Source organism: Mesoplodon bidens, assembly GCF_964165515.1.
Source record: "Mesoplodon bidens genome assembly, chromosome: 3".
NCBI classification, from domain to species: Eukaryota; Metazoa; Chordata; class Mammalia; order Artiodactyla; family Ziphiidae; genus Mesoplodon; species Mesoplodon bidens.
In genome coordinates, this window is record NC_138178.1 from 165,929,833 (window position 1) to 165,948,072 (window position 18,240).

At 54.6% G+C, this 18,240-nt stretch overlaps 1 protein-coding gene across 3 annotated transcripts in view; it reads right to left on the reverse strand.

The window, feature by feature from the left end:
• Positions 1-18,240, reverse strand: part of CCDC88C (coiled-coil domain containing 88C) — a 127,019-nt gene that overhangs the window by 21,254 nt on the left and 87,525 nt on the right. For all 3 annotated transcript variants that reach the window (XR_014015488.1, XM_081230312.1, XM_081230313.1), the window contains exons 15-23: positions 16,029-17,072; positions 13,410-13,537; positions 12,233-12,374; positions 11,633-11,821; positions 10,319-10,480; positions 8,685-8,962; positions 5,352-5,495; positions 3,150-3,336; positions 1,198-1,343 (exon numbers count right to left, since the gene is read on the reverse strand). Coding sequence is in view for 2 of the 3 variants with exons in the window: in XM_081230312.1 (XP_081086438.1) it covers positions 1,198-1,343; positions 3,150-3,336; positions 5,352-5,495; positions 8,685-8,962; positions 10,319-10,480; positions 11,633-11,821; positions 12,233-12,374; positions 13,410-13,537; positions 16,029-17,072 (2,420 nt within the window). In the remaining variant the exon portion in view is untranslated. The remainder of the gene's footprint in view (positions 1-1,197; positions 1,344-3,149; positions 3,337-5,351; positions 5,496-8,684; positions 8,963-10,318; positions 10,481-11,632; positions 11,822-12,232; positions 12,375-13,409; positions 13,538-16,028; positions 17,073-18,240) is intronic.

Consider the following 18,240-nt stretch of genomic DNA (forward strand, 5'->3'; position numbering starts at 1 on the left):
CTCAGAGAACAGGTCCCGTGGCCCTCTCGGCCCCCAGCACAGTGCTCCGCTCAGAGCAGCCTCCGGGAAGCCTGCCAACTCCTGGCCCTCTGCAGACGCTCTCGAATGCACAACTGTCATCCAATCATCCCCCTGGGGTCCAGGTGCCTACTCTTCTAGTTAGCATCTGCCCAGTGTCTGCTGGCAATTATTATCAGCTGGATTATAGAGGGCCAACTTCAGGCAACGGTCATTTCTATCCCAAAATTACAGTGCGCTTTGCAAGGTAAACCATCTCCTGGTAGATGGCGAACCACCTCTGACCACGTCCCCCTGAAGCCTGTCTCCTCTTGCCTTCCCCACGCTGGCTAGCCATTCCCACACGCGAGCAAGGACAGTTCAACCACCACGGCAGAGCGGTGGAAACCCCCTGGATCCACGGATGCATCCTGGATTGTTTCACTTCCAAACCACAAGGTTCTCGGTGCCAGGCTCTTCCCCTTGACCTCATCTCTGGCAGCTTCCTAGGCCCTGCGAGACCAGCACCCTTTAAACACTTCCCAATGAGTCCCGACTTGTTAGCCAGGTAGGGCAGCCTCCTCCACTGAGGCTCCCGCCCGTTCCCTGCACCCAGAGCCCTGCCGTGCTCTACCTTCATGTCCCCCCATCTGCCCTGCCTTCGCCCCATCCTGTGTCAGCAGCAGAACCCCAACTCTTCTTTCCACTTCTCCGTGAAGCTCCTCAACCTCTGTCTGGTATGCCCACATCCCATCACCCCCACTAGTCCCTGGTTATCACCGCGGGGACCACAGCAAAGCCCACAAAAACAAACACCGTGGCACACAGGTAACCCACCGCACCAGATGATCAGGGAACACAGCCACAGGCGATAGAGATGGGGTATGGCACCTGTGCTCAGCCTCCGATGTGAATTCTTTCCCTGAGATACTTCTCTTGCTGGCATGGCTATATTTTTAGAAGTGCGCTTAATTCCAAAAGCAGACTAAGACGCTTCTGGCGGTGGGCAGTGCTTTTAAAAAGCAAATGAAAGCCAACCACCACCACTTGCAGAAACCCAGAAACACTCCAGGGAAAGAGAGAGAAGGACAGGCTGTTGAGAACAGGCTCCGGGGCTGTTCTCGCCCAGAACGGGGCAGGTCTTGGCCACAGAAGCCAGGACCCCTGTGTCGACAGGCATCCCCCACCCGGGCCCCTTACATGTACTGCTTCTGCTCCTCATGGTACTGCTCCTTGTTCTCCAAGTTCTGTTCTAGAAGCATTTGGTTCTGCTGGCTCAACAGCTGGATCTGGCTCAAGAGGTGATGGTTTTCTTCCTCCAAGTTCCCCTTGAGGCGGGAGAGAAGCTAAAACACAGACCAACAATGTCTTAAATACTGTGTGGCCCCGTGAGTCAGTCTGCTGCTGGGAACCTAGCTTCCAGAAGAAGGCAAAGGCCACGTGCGGCAAGATGTCCATCTCAGTACTATCTGCACTCGTGACAACTTGAAAGGACCCAAACGGCCTCTTCCCTTGGCAGCTACGCTGTCCAATCCGACAGCTGCGGGCAACGCGTGGCCGCTGAGCACTTAAAACGCAGCTAGCCCACGATGAGGTGTGCCACAAGGGCGAATACAGCAGATCCTAAAGACTTAACTAAAAAAAAAAAAAAGGATGGGAAAGATCTCATTAATGAGTTTTTTGTGGTTACATGTGGAAATGACATTTTAGATATACTGGCTGAACAAAATATATGACTTAGAATTAATCCCACCTGTTTCCTTTCACTTCTTTAATGTGGCTACTAGAAAATTTTAAATTACATCTGGTGGCTACATTATTATTTCTAGTGGCCAGCTCCGTCCTAGACGAGGGTCGGCACACTTCTCTTGTAAAGAGCCAGGTAGCAAATATTTTAGGCTTTCCAGGTCAGACGGTGGTCTCCGTTGCAGCCACTCAACTGTGCTGTTACAGCTGGAAAGCAGCCAGAGACAATATGTAAATGCACAGGTGTGACCGTGTTCCAATAAAACTTGACTTATGGACACTGACATTTAAGTGTTATACCATTTGAACTTGCCACAAAACATTTTTTTTCACTTTCTCAACCATTATAAAATGTAAAGTTCATTCTCAGTTCACGGCCGTATGGAAACAGGTTTGGGGGCTGGATTTTAGTTTTGGGCTGAGGATGGCCAACTCTTGCTCTAGAATACATTTATCATGGTTGGTATAGCAGGAAAACAAGCTTTGGCTTCAGACAGGCTGGGTGGCAATCTCCTACTGCAGGTCCTGGCCTGAGGTCCCCTCAGAAATCTTAAAGCAGCGCCCTATGAGGCACAGCCTGTGGTGACGGGGCTCCCTCGGCCAGAGTCTGCCTGTGTCCTGGCCCCCACCTCCTCCACAGGCCCCAGCCCCAGCCCAGAGGGGCTTTTGGGCGCCCCAGAACCCTGGCCTCTGCTTCCTCATCTGTGGCGCCCCGTGAGCTACCGTGAGCTCAAAGGAAAAGGCTCCCCGGAGTGTTTTTCAACAAACAAAGGGCAAGAGGAGCTGTGTCCAGGGTCCTGGCCGTCCCGGAGCTGGGACGGGACCCAGCTGCTCTGCCCTGAGCCATCCACTTTGCCTGTCTTACTTGTCCCGGGGTCTGCTTACAATTTCATCTGAGAGGGGTCTGCTGCTTAAGAAGGTACTTTCCAACCGAGTGCACCAGAAGGCAGAGCTCTGCCCCTTTGGCAACCAAGGGATTTGTGTGCCAGTTCCATCCCGACTACCCCGGGACCAGGAGCCAGTCAGCCAAACCCAAGCAAGGAAAAAAATCTGTGACCTTTCTCTAGACCAGTGCAGCTGCTACATGCAGAGAAATGGAAAAAACATGTGGACATAGCCAAGAGGACAGAAATAAAACAGTACTCAGCTGCTTCCGTGCGCCTGCTCTGACCCTTTGCAGAAAGCAAAGGTCAGAGGCAAAGGTGTTTCCTAATGCATCCCTATCAGTCGTGGTGCCTGTCCCCCTTTCAAACGCCTCTGGTCTCCTCTCAGCCTCTGTACCACCTTCACACAGTCTTCGAGCACAGACGCCAAGAAGGACCCATCGCAACCCCTCTGAGCCCAAGGCTGTCACCCCAGGGGACTCCTCCCGGTGTCCCGAGACCCCGCCCAGCCCCAGGCCCCACCTCGCAGTGGGTGTCCAGCTTGGTCAGAGAGATGTCCATGCTCTGGTGCTGTTCCTTCAGCTCGTCAAACCGGGCCTGCCAGCGGCTCAGCTCCAGCTGCGAGCTGTTCAGCGAGGTTTTCAGCTCCTTGGTGTGGCTGTGCAGCTCCTCGTGTTCCCCCTTCAGCTGGTGGTGCAGGAAGCTGACCCTGGCGGGGTGGAGAGCCACAGGGCTGAGGCCTGAAGGGTGCTCCCGGGCCCTGTCACAGCTGTGCAACCTTAGACGGAACCATAACCTCTCTGGGCTTCACAATGAGGGAGGTGAACAAAATCAGAGGCTTTCAAACTGGATTCTTTGGGGTTCTATGAAGGTACCCCTGGTGTCCCCACCTTGCACTGGGGGAGACAGAACAGGCAGGCTTGGACACCCACTTCAACAGAGCATCACTGTTAGGACCTCTTATGTATTTAGAGCTTTGGCATATCTGCCTACTTGGAAAAAAAGGTTCTGTTGTTAAAAGCTTTCTTTCTGAATACTGAACCAGAACATTTTTGCTCTAAAACTCTTTGTCTATGCCCAGCTCTTCTTCTCAATTCCAAGCCCCTTTCTAATTTCAACTCCCGAGATAAAATATGAGATGCTGGGGTATGATGTAAACCCACTAAAATTATCACCATCATAATAACTATTATCCAACTGGGCTTTCTCGGGGGGAAGATTTCTAACAGAAAGCTGGAAGTACCAGGGGCTCATGGACTCAACTTAGACACAGATGTGTCTTGTTTGGCTACAGTGTTTTTTAAATGAATTAGTGGGCCAACATTTAAAATTCTGAAAGTTTCACATCAACATTCCAATGTCCAGCTTCTCTTAAGAGAAAAAGCATAAACGAAGGGATAATCTGGTGGTCCCAGGCCTTCCTCCCAGCTGACAACTGTTAGTGTATATTCTCCATGTCACTCACGTCCGGTCTACCACTGGCACTCTTCACCCACGTGCCTGACCTGCCTGGCACCTGAGTCTGTAGCCCCTGGTACACATGAACGCAAGGAGGTGGGGAGGAAGCAGCACCCATGGCCATGCCAGAGACAAGACCTGCTTCAAATCCTGACTCTGCCATTGACTACAAGCATCCACTCTGAACAAGGCATTTCATCTCAGCCTGTTTCTTCATCTGTTTTAAAAAAAGGATAATAATTCTGTAGAATTATTCTATAAGGTCCCTGAGACACTAAATTAGCTCTTGGGGGAAACACACAGGTGGGTTCCTGTGAGTCTGGTCACACAATTCTGTCAGCTGGTCAAGACATACCTTGTTTTATGTGGCTTCTGTTTAAAGACACCTTATGTGATGTACTCACAGCCGACGGCACTGTAACTCATGCCTGAAGGAAGCTTATCTACCTCACTCACACATATTCTCCGTAATGTACATCACAGCCTTGCACTTAGGAACACGAGACAGCATTCTGCTCATGGGCCATTTTAAACAGCGAAATCCTCACCCAAAAGCACAAAAACACGAAAACCATGGCACTAAACAGGCCACAAAAAGGATGCTCGTGGGCTTCCCTGGTGGCGCAGTGGTTGAGAGTCTGCCTGCCGATGCAGGGGACACGGGTTCGTGCCCCGGTCTGGGAGGATCCCACATGCCGCGGAGCGGCTGGGCCCGTGAGCCATGGTCACTGAGCCTGCGTGTCTGGAGCCTGTGCTCCGCAACGGGAGAGGCCACAACAGTGAGAGGCCCACGTATAGCAAAAAAAAAAAAAAAAAAAAAAAAAAAAGGACGCTCGTTTGCAGAATGAACTGCAGGGGTCGAACGCCTTGTTCCTCCTCAGCTGGAAATGTGTGCATCAGGCGACCCCAAATGTCTCGCCACCCAAACGTCCATGATAGCTCCACGAGCACTGATTTGGGGCTTAGAGATCAATGTCAGCAGGGAGGCGAATTCACAAACAGGGAACCCGTTAGATGACGAATGTACCCGTGGCTGACACCACCACCGGCATCTCAGGGCAGGAGGTGAGGACCACCAGCTTGGGCGACGCGCTGTCCCTGGGTACCACACTGGCCCTTGCATCCCGGCACCATCCCTTTGACCTCACTACCATCCAGCTGTTAGCATGACAGGGGCCGTATTAGCGGGCTGACCTCCGCTCGGCGGGAGCAGAGTGGGTGAGCTGCTGCTGCCGCGGGCAGGCGGCCCCGGGCCCCGGCGTCTACCTGTCCAGCTCCTCCCGCAGTCTCTGGTTCTCGCTCGCGACCGCGGCGCTCGTCCTCTGCTCCTGCTGCAGAGCCTCCCTCTCGGCATTCAAAACCTTCTCCAGCTCATCCAGCTCCGCCCTGCGCTTCAGCATGTCGCCGTGCCTGTGGGAGGGGACACGCCGCTGGCAGCCCGTCCCGGGCCTTCTTTGCCCACGGGCGACGCACACCCTGGGAGACCGCGAAGCCTCCGCAGAGAAAGTGGGGCTCGTCTGGCGGCTTCTCTCTGCAGAGCTGAGGGGGGCGGGCAGGGGGCAAGGCTGCATGGCAGGGAATCGGAGGGAGGTGGCTGGGAGAGGCGCCAGGGGTGCGAGCAGCGCCTGGGCGGGAAGGCTCGGGGTCCCCTCCAGCCCCAGGGCCAGAGACCTCGTCCTCCCACCCGACATGCCCCCGTGGCCCCCTTGATTCCCTGTCACAGTAGCCTTCCTCCCTTGGCCCCCGGGGAACGCCAAGACAACGTCCTCTGAACCCCACACCCCCCTCTCAGGGAGTGCAAATGACTTAACATGGGGTTCACTCAACACAAATTGATCTAAAAGAAACCACGGAACAAACAGCTGAATTCCACTGCACACGACAGCTCATCTCACAGCAAAGCCCTGCTCACCGGGGACGGGGTGAGCCCTCCTCTCCCTCGGGAGCCCTTCCTGCTCTTGTCAGACCTCGAGTGGGGGGCAGAGGCTTGCCTGGGGGGCCCAGGCAGCTGCCGGGGGACACGCGCGCGCACACACACACACATACACACACACACACCCCTCCTTCCCGCCCTTTCATTTTCCTCTTTGTATTTTCTCCTCTGTCTCTCTGTATGGGGTACTGCACAGCTATCTCTGGAGGGCAAAAGAGCACAAGGACAGAGTCCCCGATAAGGCCAGGCTGTTCCTCCCGCCTGCTGGAACCTTCCAAGCTCACGATGACTCAAGAGCCCCCAAGTCCAGGGGCTTCCAGCCTTTGTCTCCAGACCTCTACCCTGACCCGACCTGTCCCCGCGCAGCTGTACTCGCACCATCTGACTGGAACCCAGACTTGTGCTTGTGTGGGAATCAAGCTCAGAAACCTGCTCAGGCAGCTGTTTACAGACAGACATCTGTGTGGCCTTTAGCTTCAGAGCAGAGGATCCCCAACGTGGTTCTGGGCGTGGGGCTCTGCCTGGCTCTCAGGGGTGACCTTTCCCATCCAGATGAACGATTCTGGGAAAAGTCATTCAAGGTCTGACAAATTAGGGCCTCCGGCTGACCATCAAGGTCCCCGCTTCCCTGCTGTAATGTCTTGGAAAAGCTCACCGATCAAGCATCTCTCTGACCATTAGTAAACTACACCACTGCAGAACAGAACCTGGGCGAGTCTGGCTCACCACCGAGTCCCAGCATGAGGCACAGTGCTCAGTAAGTATCTGTTAAGAGAACGAATGAGTGAGTGTCTGATTTAAGTGTCAAATGAAATGAATCTAGAGCCATCATCCCTGTGTTCCAGGTACCCAGACTCCTGAACGTGTAGCCCTGCTGCAGACAGACCCAAGGGGCCTCCAGCCTCTGTCCAACAAAGTACTGGGTAACACAGTGGTTCTGTGCTGTACTAAGCAAAGAATTACAGGGAAAGCAACAATGAACTCTTCCTTCAGAGCCAGTCCAAATTCCACCTGCAAAAACCTTCTCCTGCTGAGCAGACATGAAGAATATCATAAGATGTTATTGTAACACATAATAGGACACCTGAGTGCCTGGTGAGTGCTGGGCGCCATGCTAGCTTTAGAGTTGAGCGAACACTTCTCACTCCACATCATTAGTCAACTGGATGCCTCTCCTACCACAGCTAGACACAGCACCCCATACACAGCAGGTGTTTACTAAGTGTCACATGGATCCAGGATGGGCGCAGGAGGAAGCAGAAGACGCTCATCTGGGCTAGCAGCCCCCGAAGGACGGCAATCCGCGTGGATCAAAGGGGTGGAGGACTCCAGACAGAGGCAGAAAGGAAGCACCGGGTGAGGGGATAAATGAACGCCATCACCCCGTGCCCACAGCATCCTCAGATGCCCTCACGAGGCTCTGCTGGCCCAACAAGGCCCCTGGGTCTGTGATGAAACGCCCTGCACTTCAGCTTTACTTAGCATCTTGAGGCCGAGTCAAGGAGAACACTGGCAGCAGGGCCGCCTCACAAGCACAGGACAAGGACAATTTCTCTTCCTCACCCACCCAGCCACCCGTGCCAAGTGTTTGAGAGCCCCTCTCTCCTGCATTAGAGCCATGTGCACACCACACCTGCTCCCAGACTCTGGGTCCTGCAACTCCTGCCCAGCAGCCTGGAACAATCAAGGATCCGCCAGGGCAGGAGCTCAGGTGATGCCGGTTGACTGAATGCACACAAAACCCAGGACCCCGATTTGTCAAGAGTGCGAAGTTAAGACTCGTGCATTTCAAGGTATGTAGATTTTACCTACCAAAAAAGAAGAGTGTGGGGTTGGAGAACGGGAAGTAAAGATGAAACGAGGGTGGCAAAATAGTGATAAGTGTAGAAGCAAGTCGTGGGTATACAGGGGTTTCACTCTACCATTCTGTTTACTTTCTATATACTTAAAATTAGGGCTTCCCTGGTGGTGCAGTGGTTAAGAATCCGCCTGCCGATGCAGGGGACACAGGTTTGAGCTGTGGTCTGGGAAGATCCCACATGCCGCGGAGCAGCTAAGCCCACAAGCCACAACTACTGAAGCCCACACGCCTAGAGCCTGTGCTCCACAACAAGAGACGCCACCGCAATAAGAAGACCGCGCACCGCAATGAAGAGTAGGCCCCGCTCGCCGCAACTAGAGAAACCCCGCACACAGCAACGAAGACCCAACGCAGCCAAAAATAAATAAATAAATTTATTAAAAAAAAAAATTAAAGGTTAAAAAAAAACGCAGCCCAGACCTTGACAGGCAAGAAAAGAACTGAGAAGCCAGGGCAAGATGCGTCATTGTAAATTGGCAGCTGTGGTGAACTTCCTCCTCATTCTTAGTTTGGAGAGAAAAGGGAGGAGAGAAGAAAATCCTTAGGGGAGCAGGGACCCCACACCAACAACAGGTTTCCCTGAGCCAAGACTGGCCACGACGCCCCTTCTCCACCTGGAGATCCACCAACACTCGGTCTCCAGCTGCATTAACTCCAAATTGCTAAGGGTGACTTTGATTTACTTCCCTTTTGGAAAGTTCCGGTGCCCCAGATGGTGTGAAGCTGCAGGCCAAGAGGAGACCCAAGGGGCACAGAGCAGAGGCGGGGACAGGAACCCAGGGGGGCCCGCCCCACCGGCACATACCTCTCCCCGAGCTCCCTGTGCTCCAGCTCCAGGTTGCGATGCAGTGTTTTCAGGCAGCTGTGCTGGCGGATGAGGGCCTCGTACTCCGTGGACTGCCGCTCGTGGAGCGCACCCAGGTGCTCGTGGTCCTGCAGCAGGGCTTGGTAGGCGGCCGTCAGCTCTTCCTGCTGCTTCTGCAGGTTCTCGATCTCGCTCTCCTTGGCTGTCTGCTGGTTCTGGAGCAGCGCATACTGCGCGGTGAGTGAGGCGCTCTGGGAGCCCAGAGTGGAATTCTCCACCTGCCGAGAGGGAGAGGGGGCTGGAGGCTGACACCGAGGTCGGCGCAGGCAAGACGCAGCTGGGACCAAGGACAGTTCTACCAGGACTTAAGGAACTGCTGGAGGAGGCCAGACGGCATCAACAGACTGTTGCGTGGCGCTTCACTCCTGAGCCCCTCTCCGTAGATGTGACCTTTTGGGGCAAATTAGGTCCTCTCTCTGAATAAGCTCCTTGTATACCCTCTTTGAATACTTTTAAAAGCCTATTTTTAAAAGATAGAGCATCACTGAGGACACAAAATACCTGAACAACCTACCTTAACCTTAACCTGACGCTTACAGAACATCCATCCAACATCCAAAATTATTAGAAATTTAGGAGAAGGGAACACTTCCTATCTCATTCTGAGGTCAGAATTACCTTCATATAAAGACCAGACAAAGATATGAGAACCATAACCAATAACCCAAACAAAACTACAAACCAACATCCTATTTGCTTGTTTTTTGTTTGTTTGTTTTGGTTTTTTTTCTGGTATGCGGGCCTCTCACTGCCGTGGCCTCTCCCATTGCGGAGCACAGGCTCCGGACGCGCAGGCTCAGCGGCCATGGCTCACGGGCCCAGCCGCTCCGCGGCACGTGGGATCTTCCTGGACCGGGGCACGAACCCGCATCCCCTGCATCGGCAGGCGGACTTTCAACCACTGCACCACCAGGGAAGCCTGTATTTGCCTGTTTTAATAGAACAAATCCCAACCTCTTTGACAGTCTCCTATTGATTGTCTCTGACCCACACGTTACATATTTTCAAAACACCTTTCTCAGAAACTGCAATAAACGATCATTTACTTTCCCACAATCTATTAATGGTAAATAAAAGCCAACATCCTAAAATGTGTGGTCCAGAACACTCTTTTGGCTGGATGCTCTCACCAGCCCGGGAGCTACTTCACACCTTCCACTTCACTTGTAGAGATCAAAAATTCACATTTGCTTCAAAAAGGCTCTGCCAGGCCCTACAGTGAAGAAATGTGCTTAACTCTGTTGAACCAAACTTATTTGATCCTAGAACCTCTTTTCCAAGTTATTCCTAACAGCATCTCAAGAAACGGATTTTGGGAAACAGACAAGACTGCAAGGGAGAAGCAGGGAAATAAACTTTTTTTTTGCCTGGGCAGCCGTGTTCAGTCACTGAAAACCAACTTCAAAGATCCTGAGGCTAGGAACCTCGGTTTACAATGAGTCTATCAAAAATAAAACAAAACACCGAACCCTCCCATGCTCTGTCTTACTGATTAGGAGTCATCAGAGCGCTGGGGCCAGTATCTAGGAGACACAGAGCATCCTCCCCCAAGGGCTGCCCAGCCACGCCCTCACCTGTAGCTTAGCCGTCTGCGTCTGTAGCGTGGTGTTGTGCTCCTGCAGGAAGGCACTCTGCTTCTGCAGCGTCAGGATCTGACTGCTGAAGGCCGTGTTCTGGGTCTCCAAGTGCTGCAGCTGTTCCTTGAGCAGCTGCTTCTCAGCCTGCAGAGCCGCGTTCTGGGGAAGCGGGAAGCATGAGACCAATCAGACACCGGCTCCGTACCTGCTAACCAGCCGCAGGGACGGCTGGTTAGCAGGTACAGAGTTGTTAGGAACCCTCTGGGGGCCAAAGCCAAAATCCACCGGATGAGAGAAGTAACATCTTCCCTCTTGGAAGGACAACAGAATTGGAAAAAAATTTCTGTGTACGTGCTTTCACAATAGAAGTGAATACACATGATGGAGAGACTGCAAAGAACCTGAGCATGTGAGTGTGAGGCAAGGGCGAGCTGGAGCCAAAGCTGCTTCATCCTTTCTGTCTTTCGTGCTCTTCTCTGTTTTCTGTTGACCACCCCGAGAATGCGTGTCTGTGAGCTTCTCGCACAGAACAGGGAGCCAGAGCCAGCCCTAAAGCCTCACCCCACTCGGGTGACAGCGGGTAGAAGAAGGCGGTTCATGCTCCATGAGACCGATACCGGCCGAGCAAGATACGCCACCGACTGGGCCCGGACGCGTGGGGTGTGGTCCTGCGCTCTCCCTGACCAGCATGGGGCTTAGGGTCAAGTCTCTTAAACTCCGTCTCACCTTTCTCATCTGTCAAAGGAAAATCGTCACTATCTACTTCATAAGGCTGTTGGGAGACGTCAAACAAGATCAGGGGTTTAGACACGCATGGACAGACTTGCTCTGTAAAGGGCCAGACGGCAAATATTATTTTGGGGTTTGCCGGCCGTAGGGTCTCTACCTCAACCAATGACCCCTGCCGTCGCCGTGGGAAGGCAGCCCCACACGATATGTAAGCAAAGGGTGTGTCTGTGGGCCAATAAAACCTTATTTATGAAAACAGGGGGGCGGACCGTGGTCTGTCAACCCCTGGAAGAGCACCAAAACACAGAACACTGCGGAAACAGTGCTGGTGGAGATGCCCCAGACCCAGCGCAGGAGGCATAGAGCAAGTCCCCGGGGAAAAAGGGGACCTGCCCCATCAGTCAGAAAGGTTGAAGGGACCGCAAGTGGCAAGGAGCAAACGGGACTCGCCAGGAAACTCAAGAAGAGGCCAACGAGACCTGGATAAATCTCAACGGCTTCTGACACCCTGGGTCCCTCCCGGTAATGGGAGTTCCCGCTCCGTCTGTGGGACTGTCGGCGGGACGGCCTCTCCCCACTCACGTTGCGCTCCAGCTCGATGGCCCGGTCCTTCACGCGGAGCAGCTCCATCGTGGCCTCCTTGGGGCTGGGCCCCCAGAGCTCCTTCCCAGGGTGACCCTCGACCAACGGCCCCACAGGGTGTTTGAAAGAGTTCTGCACCTGCTTCCCCTCTTCCTGGCTCTTCCTGAGGATCTCACACTCCTTCTTCAACTGCGGGTGCGGGAACGGGAAAGCAGACTTGGGGCAGGAAGAGGCCGGGCTCGGGGCCCCGCACCAAACCCATCCCCCTCCGCATGCCTGACCCCTCACCCGGCACTGGACCCGCCAGACTCCTGCCTTTGCTTTTGGGGGGAGGGCACAGGACCTCCGTCCTGCATGTTGCCCCCTCCCTGCAGAGGTGACTGCCGGACAGCAGCTGGGACCCAGTCCCGACTTTATAGCCACGTGAGCGCGGCCAGTCTTCTCCCTCCCCTGAGCCTCAGGGGTCCACTCCATCGACACTTGCTCCAGAGCATGGGCATCCAGGCCACCCCTCTGCTACCCAGGTGAGGGGCTGGGAAAGGTGAGGCAGGGACCTCACAGCCAGGACCCACGGCCTGACCCTAAGGGGGCTGCTCTTACCACCTGGAGCTCGTTCTGTAAGTGGTGATTCAGGCTGGCTTTCTCTTCCATCTGTGCTTCTAAGAACACAATCTTTTCTTCTTTCCTGGCTAGTGCTGTTTTGAATGCTGATTCATTTATGCTCTCCAAAATCTTGTATTTCCTGAAAAATACAAATATACAGTAGTATTCATCTGCCTCTTCTACCCACAAGCTCCCAGTCTCCAAGCTGCCAACACATCCCTCCTCCACTAAGCTGGTTTCTGCAGCACGCTGCAAGATTTGGCCCAGAAGAACTGCAGGAGTCAAAAACCATCACCCAGAGCTGTTCCCCAGGCTGTTGGCATAGATATGTCTGGGACACCGTCAATGAAACATCACTGCTATAGTTTTCCAGGCGCCGTTTCATGTATCGTTATGGCCATTTTACAGATGGGGAAACAGAGTCTCAGAAAGGTTAAGGAATGCATCCAAGACCACAGTGCTGGGTAAGCGGTAAACCTGTGTGGCCTTTTCATCACACCTAAAGGACATCACGTTGGTTAGAAGTCCAACTAAAGTCCAAGATGTTGGATTTCCTTGAAACGCGAGATAATTGCACTGCTGGCAAAGGCAGCAAGAGTTAAAATTTTAAAAAAATTAAAGGGCTGGTGGCGGGAGACGGGAACGAACAGGTGGAACACGGATGATTTTTAGGGCAGTGAAAATACTCTGTATGATGCTATAGGGGTGGATACAGATTATCATACGTTTGTCAAAATCCACAGAACATGCAACACCGAGAATGACCCCAATGTCGACCGTGGACTCTGGGTGATGATGAGGTGTTGGTGTAGGTTCACCGAGCGTAATGAATGCACCATTCTGGTGGGGGGTGTGTTGATGGTGGGGGAGGGTACACATCACGGGGCAGGGGGTCTACGGGAAATCTCTGCACCTTCTCCTCACCCTCATTGTGAAGTTAAAACTGCTCGAAAAAAGCCTAACTAGAAAAAAGTTAAGAAGCCTTTTCTGGACAAAAGAATCTCCTTCCACTCCTGCTTGGGAAGGTCCAGGAAGGAGGCCCGGCATATAAAGCACCACGTGACAACAGGCCCTCGGGTGTGAAAAGTAAACTGAGCTCCGGGGGGGCGCGGGGGGGGGCGGGGGGGTGGGGCCGGGACGTGGAGCCCGCAGCCACCCAGGGAGGGGTCCTCACGTGTCACCGTCACTGCTGTCATCCTGCAGCAGCAGCTCCTTGTGGAGGCCGAGCTTCTCCAGTTCCTGGCTCAGCTTGTCCAGCTCACTGCTCAGCTGCTGGCTCTTCAGCTTCTCCTGCACCAGGTCCTGTGGGGACAGTGAGGACGAGCGTGGGAAAGGAGCCCAGCAGAAACGGCAGGAGGGCCTGACGCAGGCCGGTCTCAGGGCTGAGCCACCACCCTCTCGAGCCGTGGCCAGCTCGGGTGTCTCGAGGGCCAAGCAGGCGGTTCTGTGGGGACGGTGAACCTCAGGGATGCCTCCAAAGGGAACGGACGAGCACACCTTCCCAGTCCCCGGAGTTCAAGACACCAGACCACGTGGCAGCGTGTCCAGGAAGGATCGAACGTGCTCCAAACACATCCGGACAGGTGTCTGAAATACCACCTATGGTGACCTCTGAGGAGCGGGTTTGAATTCTGTGAACGTGACTGCCTCTTCCGCGGAGTAAAGGATCAATAACCATTTAGTTAGCTCATTGCAGAGAACTCAGAACAAAGTATAAAGCGGAGAAGGATTTTACTTTAAACACTGGTTTTGATTTACTTTTTGAAAGTGGATGTTGACCTCATTTAGGGGTTCACTTACTCTAGTCCACACCTCTGTAGCTCTCCAGGTAGTTATACCGTTTTTTGCCCAGCGTCACAGCTACGTGCACACACGAGGACCCCCTACCACACACACCCCAAGGCCTGGAACGGCAGTGTGACGGAGGGTGGTGCTCGCCAAACATTCCGGGGTCACTCCCTGGCTGCAGCGTGGAAGGGCCAGTGTGTGATCTTCCAGCTGCCTCTCCCCTGCCTCGGGAACTGTCCGAACCCCACGTTGAGATGGTGGAGGCGTGAGATCAAAGCCGCCTGGGATGCTGAGCCCCAGCAAAGAGGACAGGCTCTCCAGAGAGTCACCTGGGCTCTCGTGAAAGAGAAACCAGCCTTGGATGTGATAAGCCCTGCAATCCTGGGGTCATTCGTTACTGCAGCATAACCTAACCTATGCTTACGGAGGCAGGGGCTACGGCTCAGGTTGGTGTCTTGCATCTCTCCCCAACAGCGCACCAATCTGCCTGCACTGACAGTCAGTGATCTTTTTTTAATGTGGAGACCTCTCCGTGGTCACCAAGTCCATTTCTTTTTCTTCCTCGGCACACAGCTGGAACACAGTTCCCAACCTCCCTGGCAGTCAGGTGCGGCTATGAGACCATATTCTGCCCCATGAAGTGTGGTCCTTCTCTTCTTCATCTATCTGCTGCAGGTAGAGGAGCCAGAAGAGGGCTCCACTGTGGGACAGCCGGGCCACATTATGGAGGGTACCAGGTGTCTGTGAACAGTCACATGGAACTTCCACACGTGTGGACACTTGGCTTCGGTGATGGGCCAATCACACGCTGGAGTCGTTTACTAGAGCAGTGACTCACCCTAAGTCGCTGCAGGAAAGCCCGGGTGAGCCGTGCAAAAACTACCAGGGAAAAGTAAGACACATATTTACCAAGAAACTGTAAAACAGTCGTACCCTTTCATCCTGTAATTGCACTTCTAGGCATATATCCTAAGAAAATAAATACATTCGCGAAGGTGCACGTGTGCAAGGATGTCCAGCGTTTTTCTAAAATTAATTAATTAATTTATTTTTGGCTGTGTTGGGTCTTCATTGCTGCACGCGGGCTTTCTCTAGTTGCGGTGAGCAGGGGCTACTCTTCTTTGCGGTGCGTGGGCTTCTCATTGCGGTGGCTTCTCTTGCCCTGGAGCACGGGCTCTAGGCACGTGGGCTCAGTAGTTGTGGCACGCGGGCTCAGTAGTTGTGGCGCACGGGCTTAGTTGCTCTGTGGCCTGTGGGATCTTCCCGGACCAGGGCTAGAACCTGTGTCCCCTGCACTGGCAGGCAGATTCTTAACCACTGCGCCACCAGGGAAGTCCCAGTGTTATTTAAAATCGTGGGAAAAATCAGAAACAATCTAAATGTCCAGAAAGCAATCACAGTAAGTCCATAAAATCAATACCTCACTGCCATTAGAAATCATGGCTTGAAGCCTATTTAATGTAATGAGAAAAAGTATAGTAATAGAGAGAAACAGAACAGGTCTAGGAGGGAGAAGGTAGGGTATCAAGTGTGTGTATACACAAACGCACAAGGAGAAAGAAGAAATAAAATATGCTGGACGGGCTTCCCTGGTGGCGCAGTGGTTGAGTCTGCCTGACGATGCAGGGGACACCAGTTTGTGCCCCGGTCCGGGAAGATCCCACATGCCGTGGAGCGGCTGGGCCTGTGAGCCATGGCCGCTGAGCCTGTGTGTCCGGAGCCTGCACTCCGCAACGGGAGAGGCCACGGCAGGGAGAGGCCCGCGTACCGCAAAAAAAGAAAAAAAAAAAAAAACTGGACTATTAGCCCTGGTTATCTCTGGGCCGTAAGATCGTAACAGGTGATTTCCACTTCTTCTTTATGCTTTTGGGCCTCATTCTGTTTAGAAGCAGGGGACAAATGCCAGGGGCCTCTCCCTATCTCACCTCTATTGCAGAAGCACCTGCCGGGCAGCACGGTGACCCTGCCCACCCCCCACCAAAGGGGCCGCCCGCCCCCGCCTCACCTCCCTCAGGGTGGTCAGCGTCCTCGTGTGCATGGTGACCTGCTTGGTGAGGTCCCTGTTGTCCTTCTCCAACTCCTTCAGCTTGCCGGCCGCATCCCGGCAGCGGGCTAGCTCCTTGTCCAGCGCGCGGCTCTCCCTCTCGGCAGCGGACAGCTTGGCGGAGCTGTCGTCCAGGACGGCGTCCTTGAGCTCCACCTGCTGCCACAGACGCCGGGCCTCCTTCTCCAGCAGCTTCTTGTCTTTCTCCAGCTGGGCCACCTCCTGCTCCAGCGCCTTCCGGTCCTGGCCGGCCCGCTCCAGCTGCCTGTTGGCGAGCCGGAGGGCCTCCAGGTCGCGCTGCAGGGCCTGGTTCTCGGCCTCCAGCTGCCCCAGCTCCCGCTCCAGGGCCTGCGCCTTCTGGCCGCCGCTGTCCAGGCTCTGCTGCAGCCGCAGGTTCTCGGCGCTCAGGCTCTGGTAGCTGAGCTCCAGGCGCTCCGACTTCTTGCCCAGCGCCTTGAGCAGCTCCACGCTCGTCCTCAGCTCCTGCTTCTCCCGCTCCAGCTCCTGCTTCTCCCGCTCCATCTGGGCCACCTTGGCGCCCGTGAAGCGCATGGCCTCCACCATCCTGCGCAGCTCCAGGTTCTCCTCGTCCAGCTGCCTGTTGTCCAGCTCCAGGCCGGCCAGCTGCACCTGCACGTTCTGCAGGGCGTCCAGGGACTTGCGCAGCTGCCGGTTCTCCAGCGCCAGCCCGCGGCTCTCGCGCTCCACGGCGTCCGCCCGCTCGCCCGCCGCCTGCAGGGAGCTCACCCTCTGCGCCAGCCTCCCCTTCTCCTCCTCCAGCCGCCGCAGCTCCTGCTGCAGCTCCTCCGCCCACCCCGCCTTCTCCTGCGCCCGCTCCAGCTCCAGCCTGCTCAGCCGGCCGCTGGCCTCCATCACCATCCCCGGCGGGGCTTTGCTCTCCTGCTCGATGTCCTTCACGCGGGCCTCGCTGCTGACCTGCGACCTCTCCCGCAGCGTCCACACCGTCTGGTTGAGATGGTCCTTTTCTTGTTCAAGGTCCCTGATCTGTGGGAAGACACGATGGGAGTGACAGCGGCTGCTGCACAAACGTATTTCGGTGAGCTGGGGCTAAAGTCTGATTTAATCTGGGGGACTAAAGCATAGGCCCTGAAAGACCACCCCATCATGTACCCAAAAAACATCCTAACGGTCCTACTGTATAGCACAGGGAACTATATCCAAATGGAAAAGAATCTGAAAAAAGAGTGTATACACACACACACACACACACACACACACACACACACACACCCTCCCCCCCCCCGAGTTGCTTTGCTGTACACTAGAACTGAACTATACTTCAATGAAAAAAAAAAGTAGTCCTAACGTTCCCAGGGGTTAATATGGACACAAGGTGAAGAGCATGGAGACCCCCACGGAGACAGCACGGCGGCCAGGATGATTCAGAAACATAAACCCCATCTCTCTCCCTCTCACGTAAAACAACGATAGGGATTCCCTTGGTATGTTTATCCTGGCCGCCACCTCTGTGGGCTCCCCTTACGCCTCTCCCCTCCTGCAGCCCCTGCACAGGATCCTCCCTCTGCCCTGGACACCCCACCCCCACCCCAGGGGTCTTCAGCATCACTGGCTCCCCCTCCTTCTCCAGGGCTCAGCGTGAGCAGCTCCTCAGGACAGCCTTGCACCAGGGCTCCTCAGCGCCTGCATCCAGCAGGGTTCTCTGCGTTATTCCTTCAACAGCACACGTCTGAAACTGCCTTGCCTGTCGCCTGTCCTGCCCTCTATGTAAGCCACATCTGGGCAGAAGCCCTGTCTTTTCACCAAACGTGGCACCATCCCATTCCCCCCATTTCTGCTCTACAGCAGAGGCTGAAATACTCAAATACTGGATACCCCAGGCTCCCTCGCAGGTAGCGGTGGTCACGTGTTGGGTGTGGCCAATAAGACGTGACAGAAGGTCCCGGGAGGGTTTCCCTCTGCCCCTTGCCCTCCACCTTCTTCTTCCCGTTCCCTGAGGGTGTGTGGCAGCCACTGCTAAGACCGGCAGAGGGAGGAGAGGCCTGGCCCCTGCACGGCATCACAGAGCCTTTGCACCAGCACTGGACTGCCTCCTATCCGGGACTTCTTGTGGCGTGAGGCAAACAAACCTCAGGTGCTCAGCGTGACGCTGTGGACGTGTGGAGCTGGATCGTTCTTTGTCACGCGGGGCTGG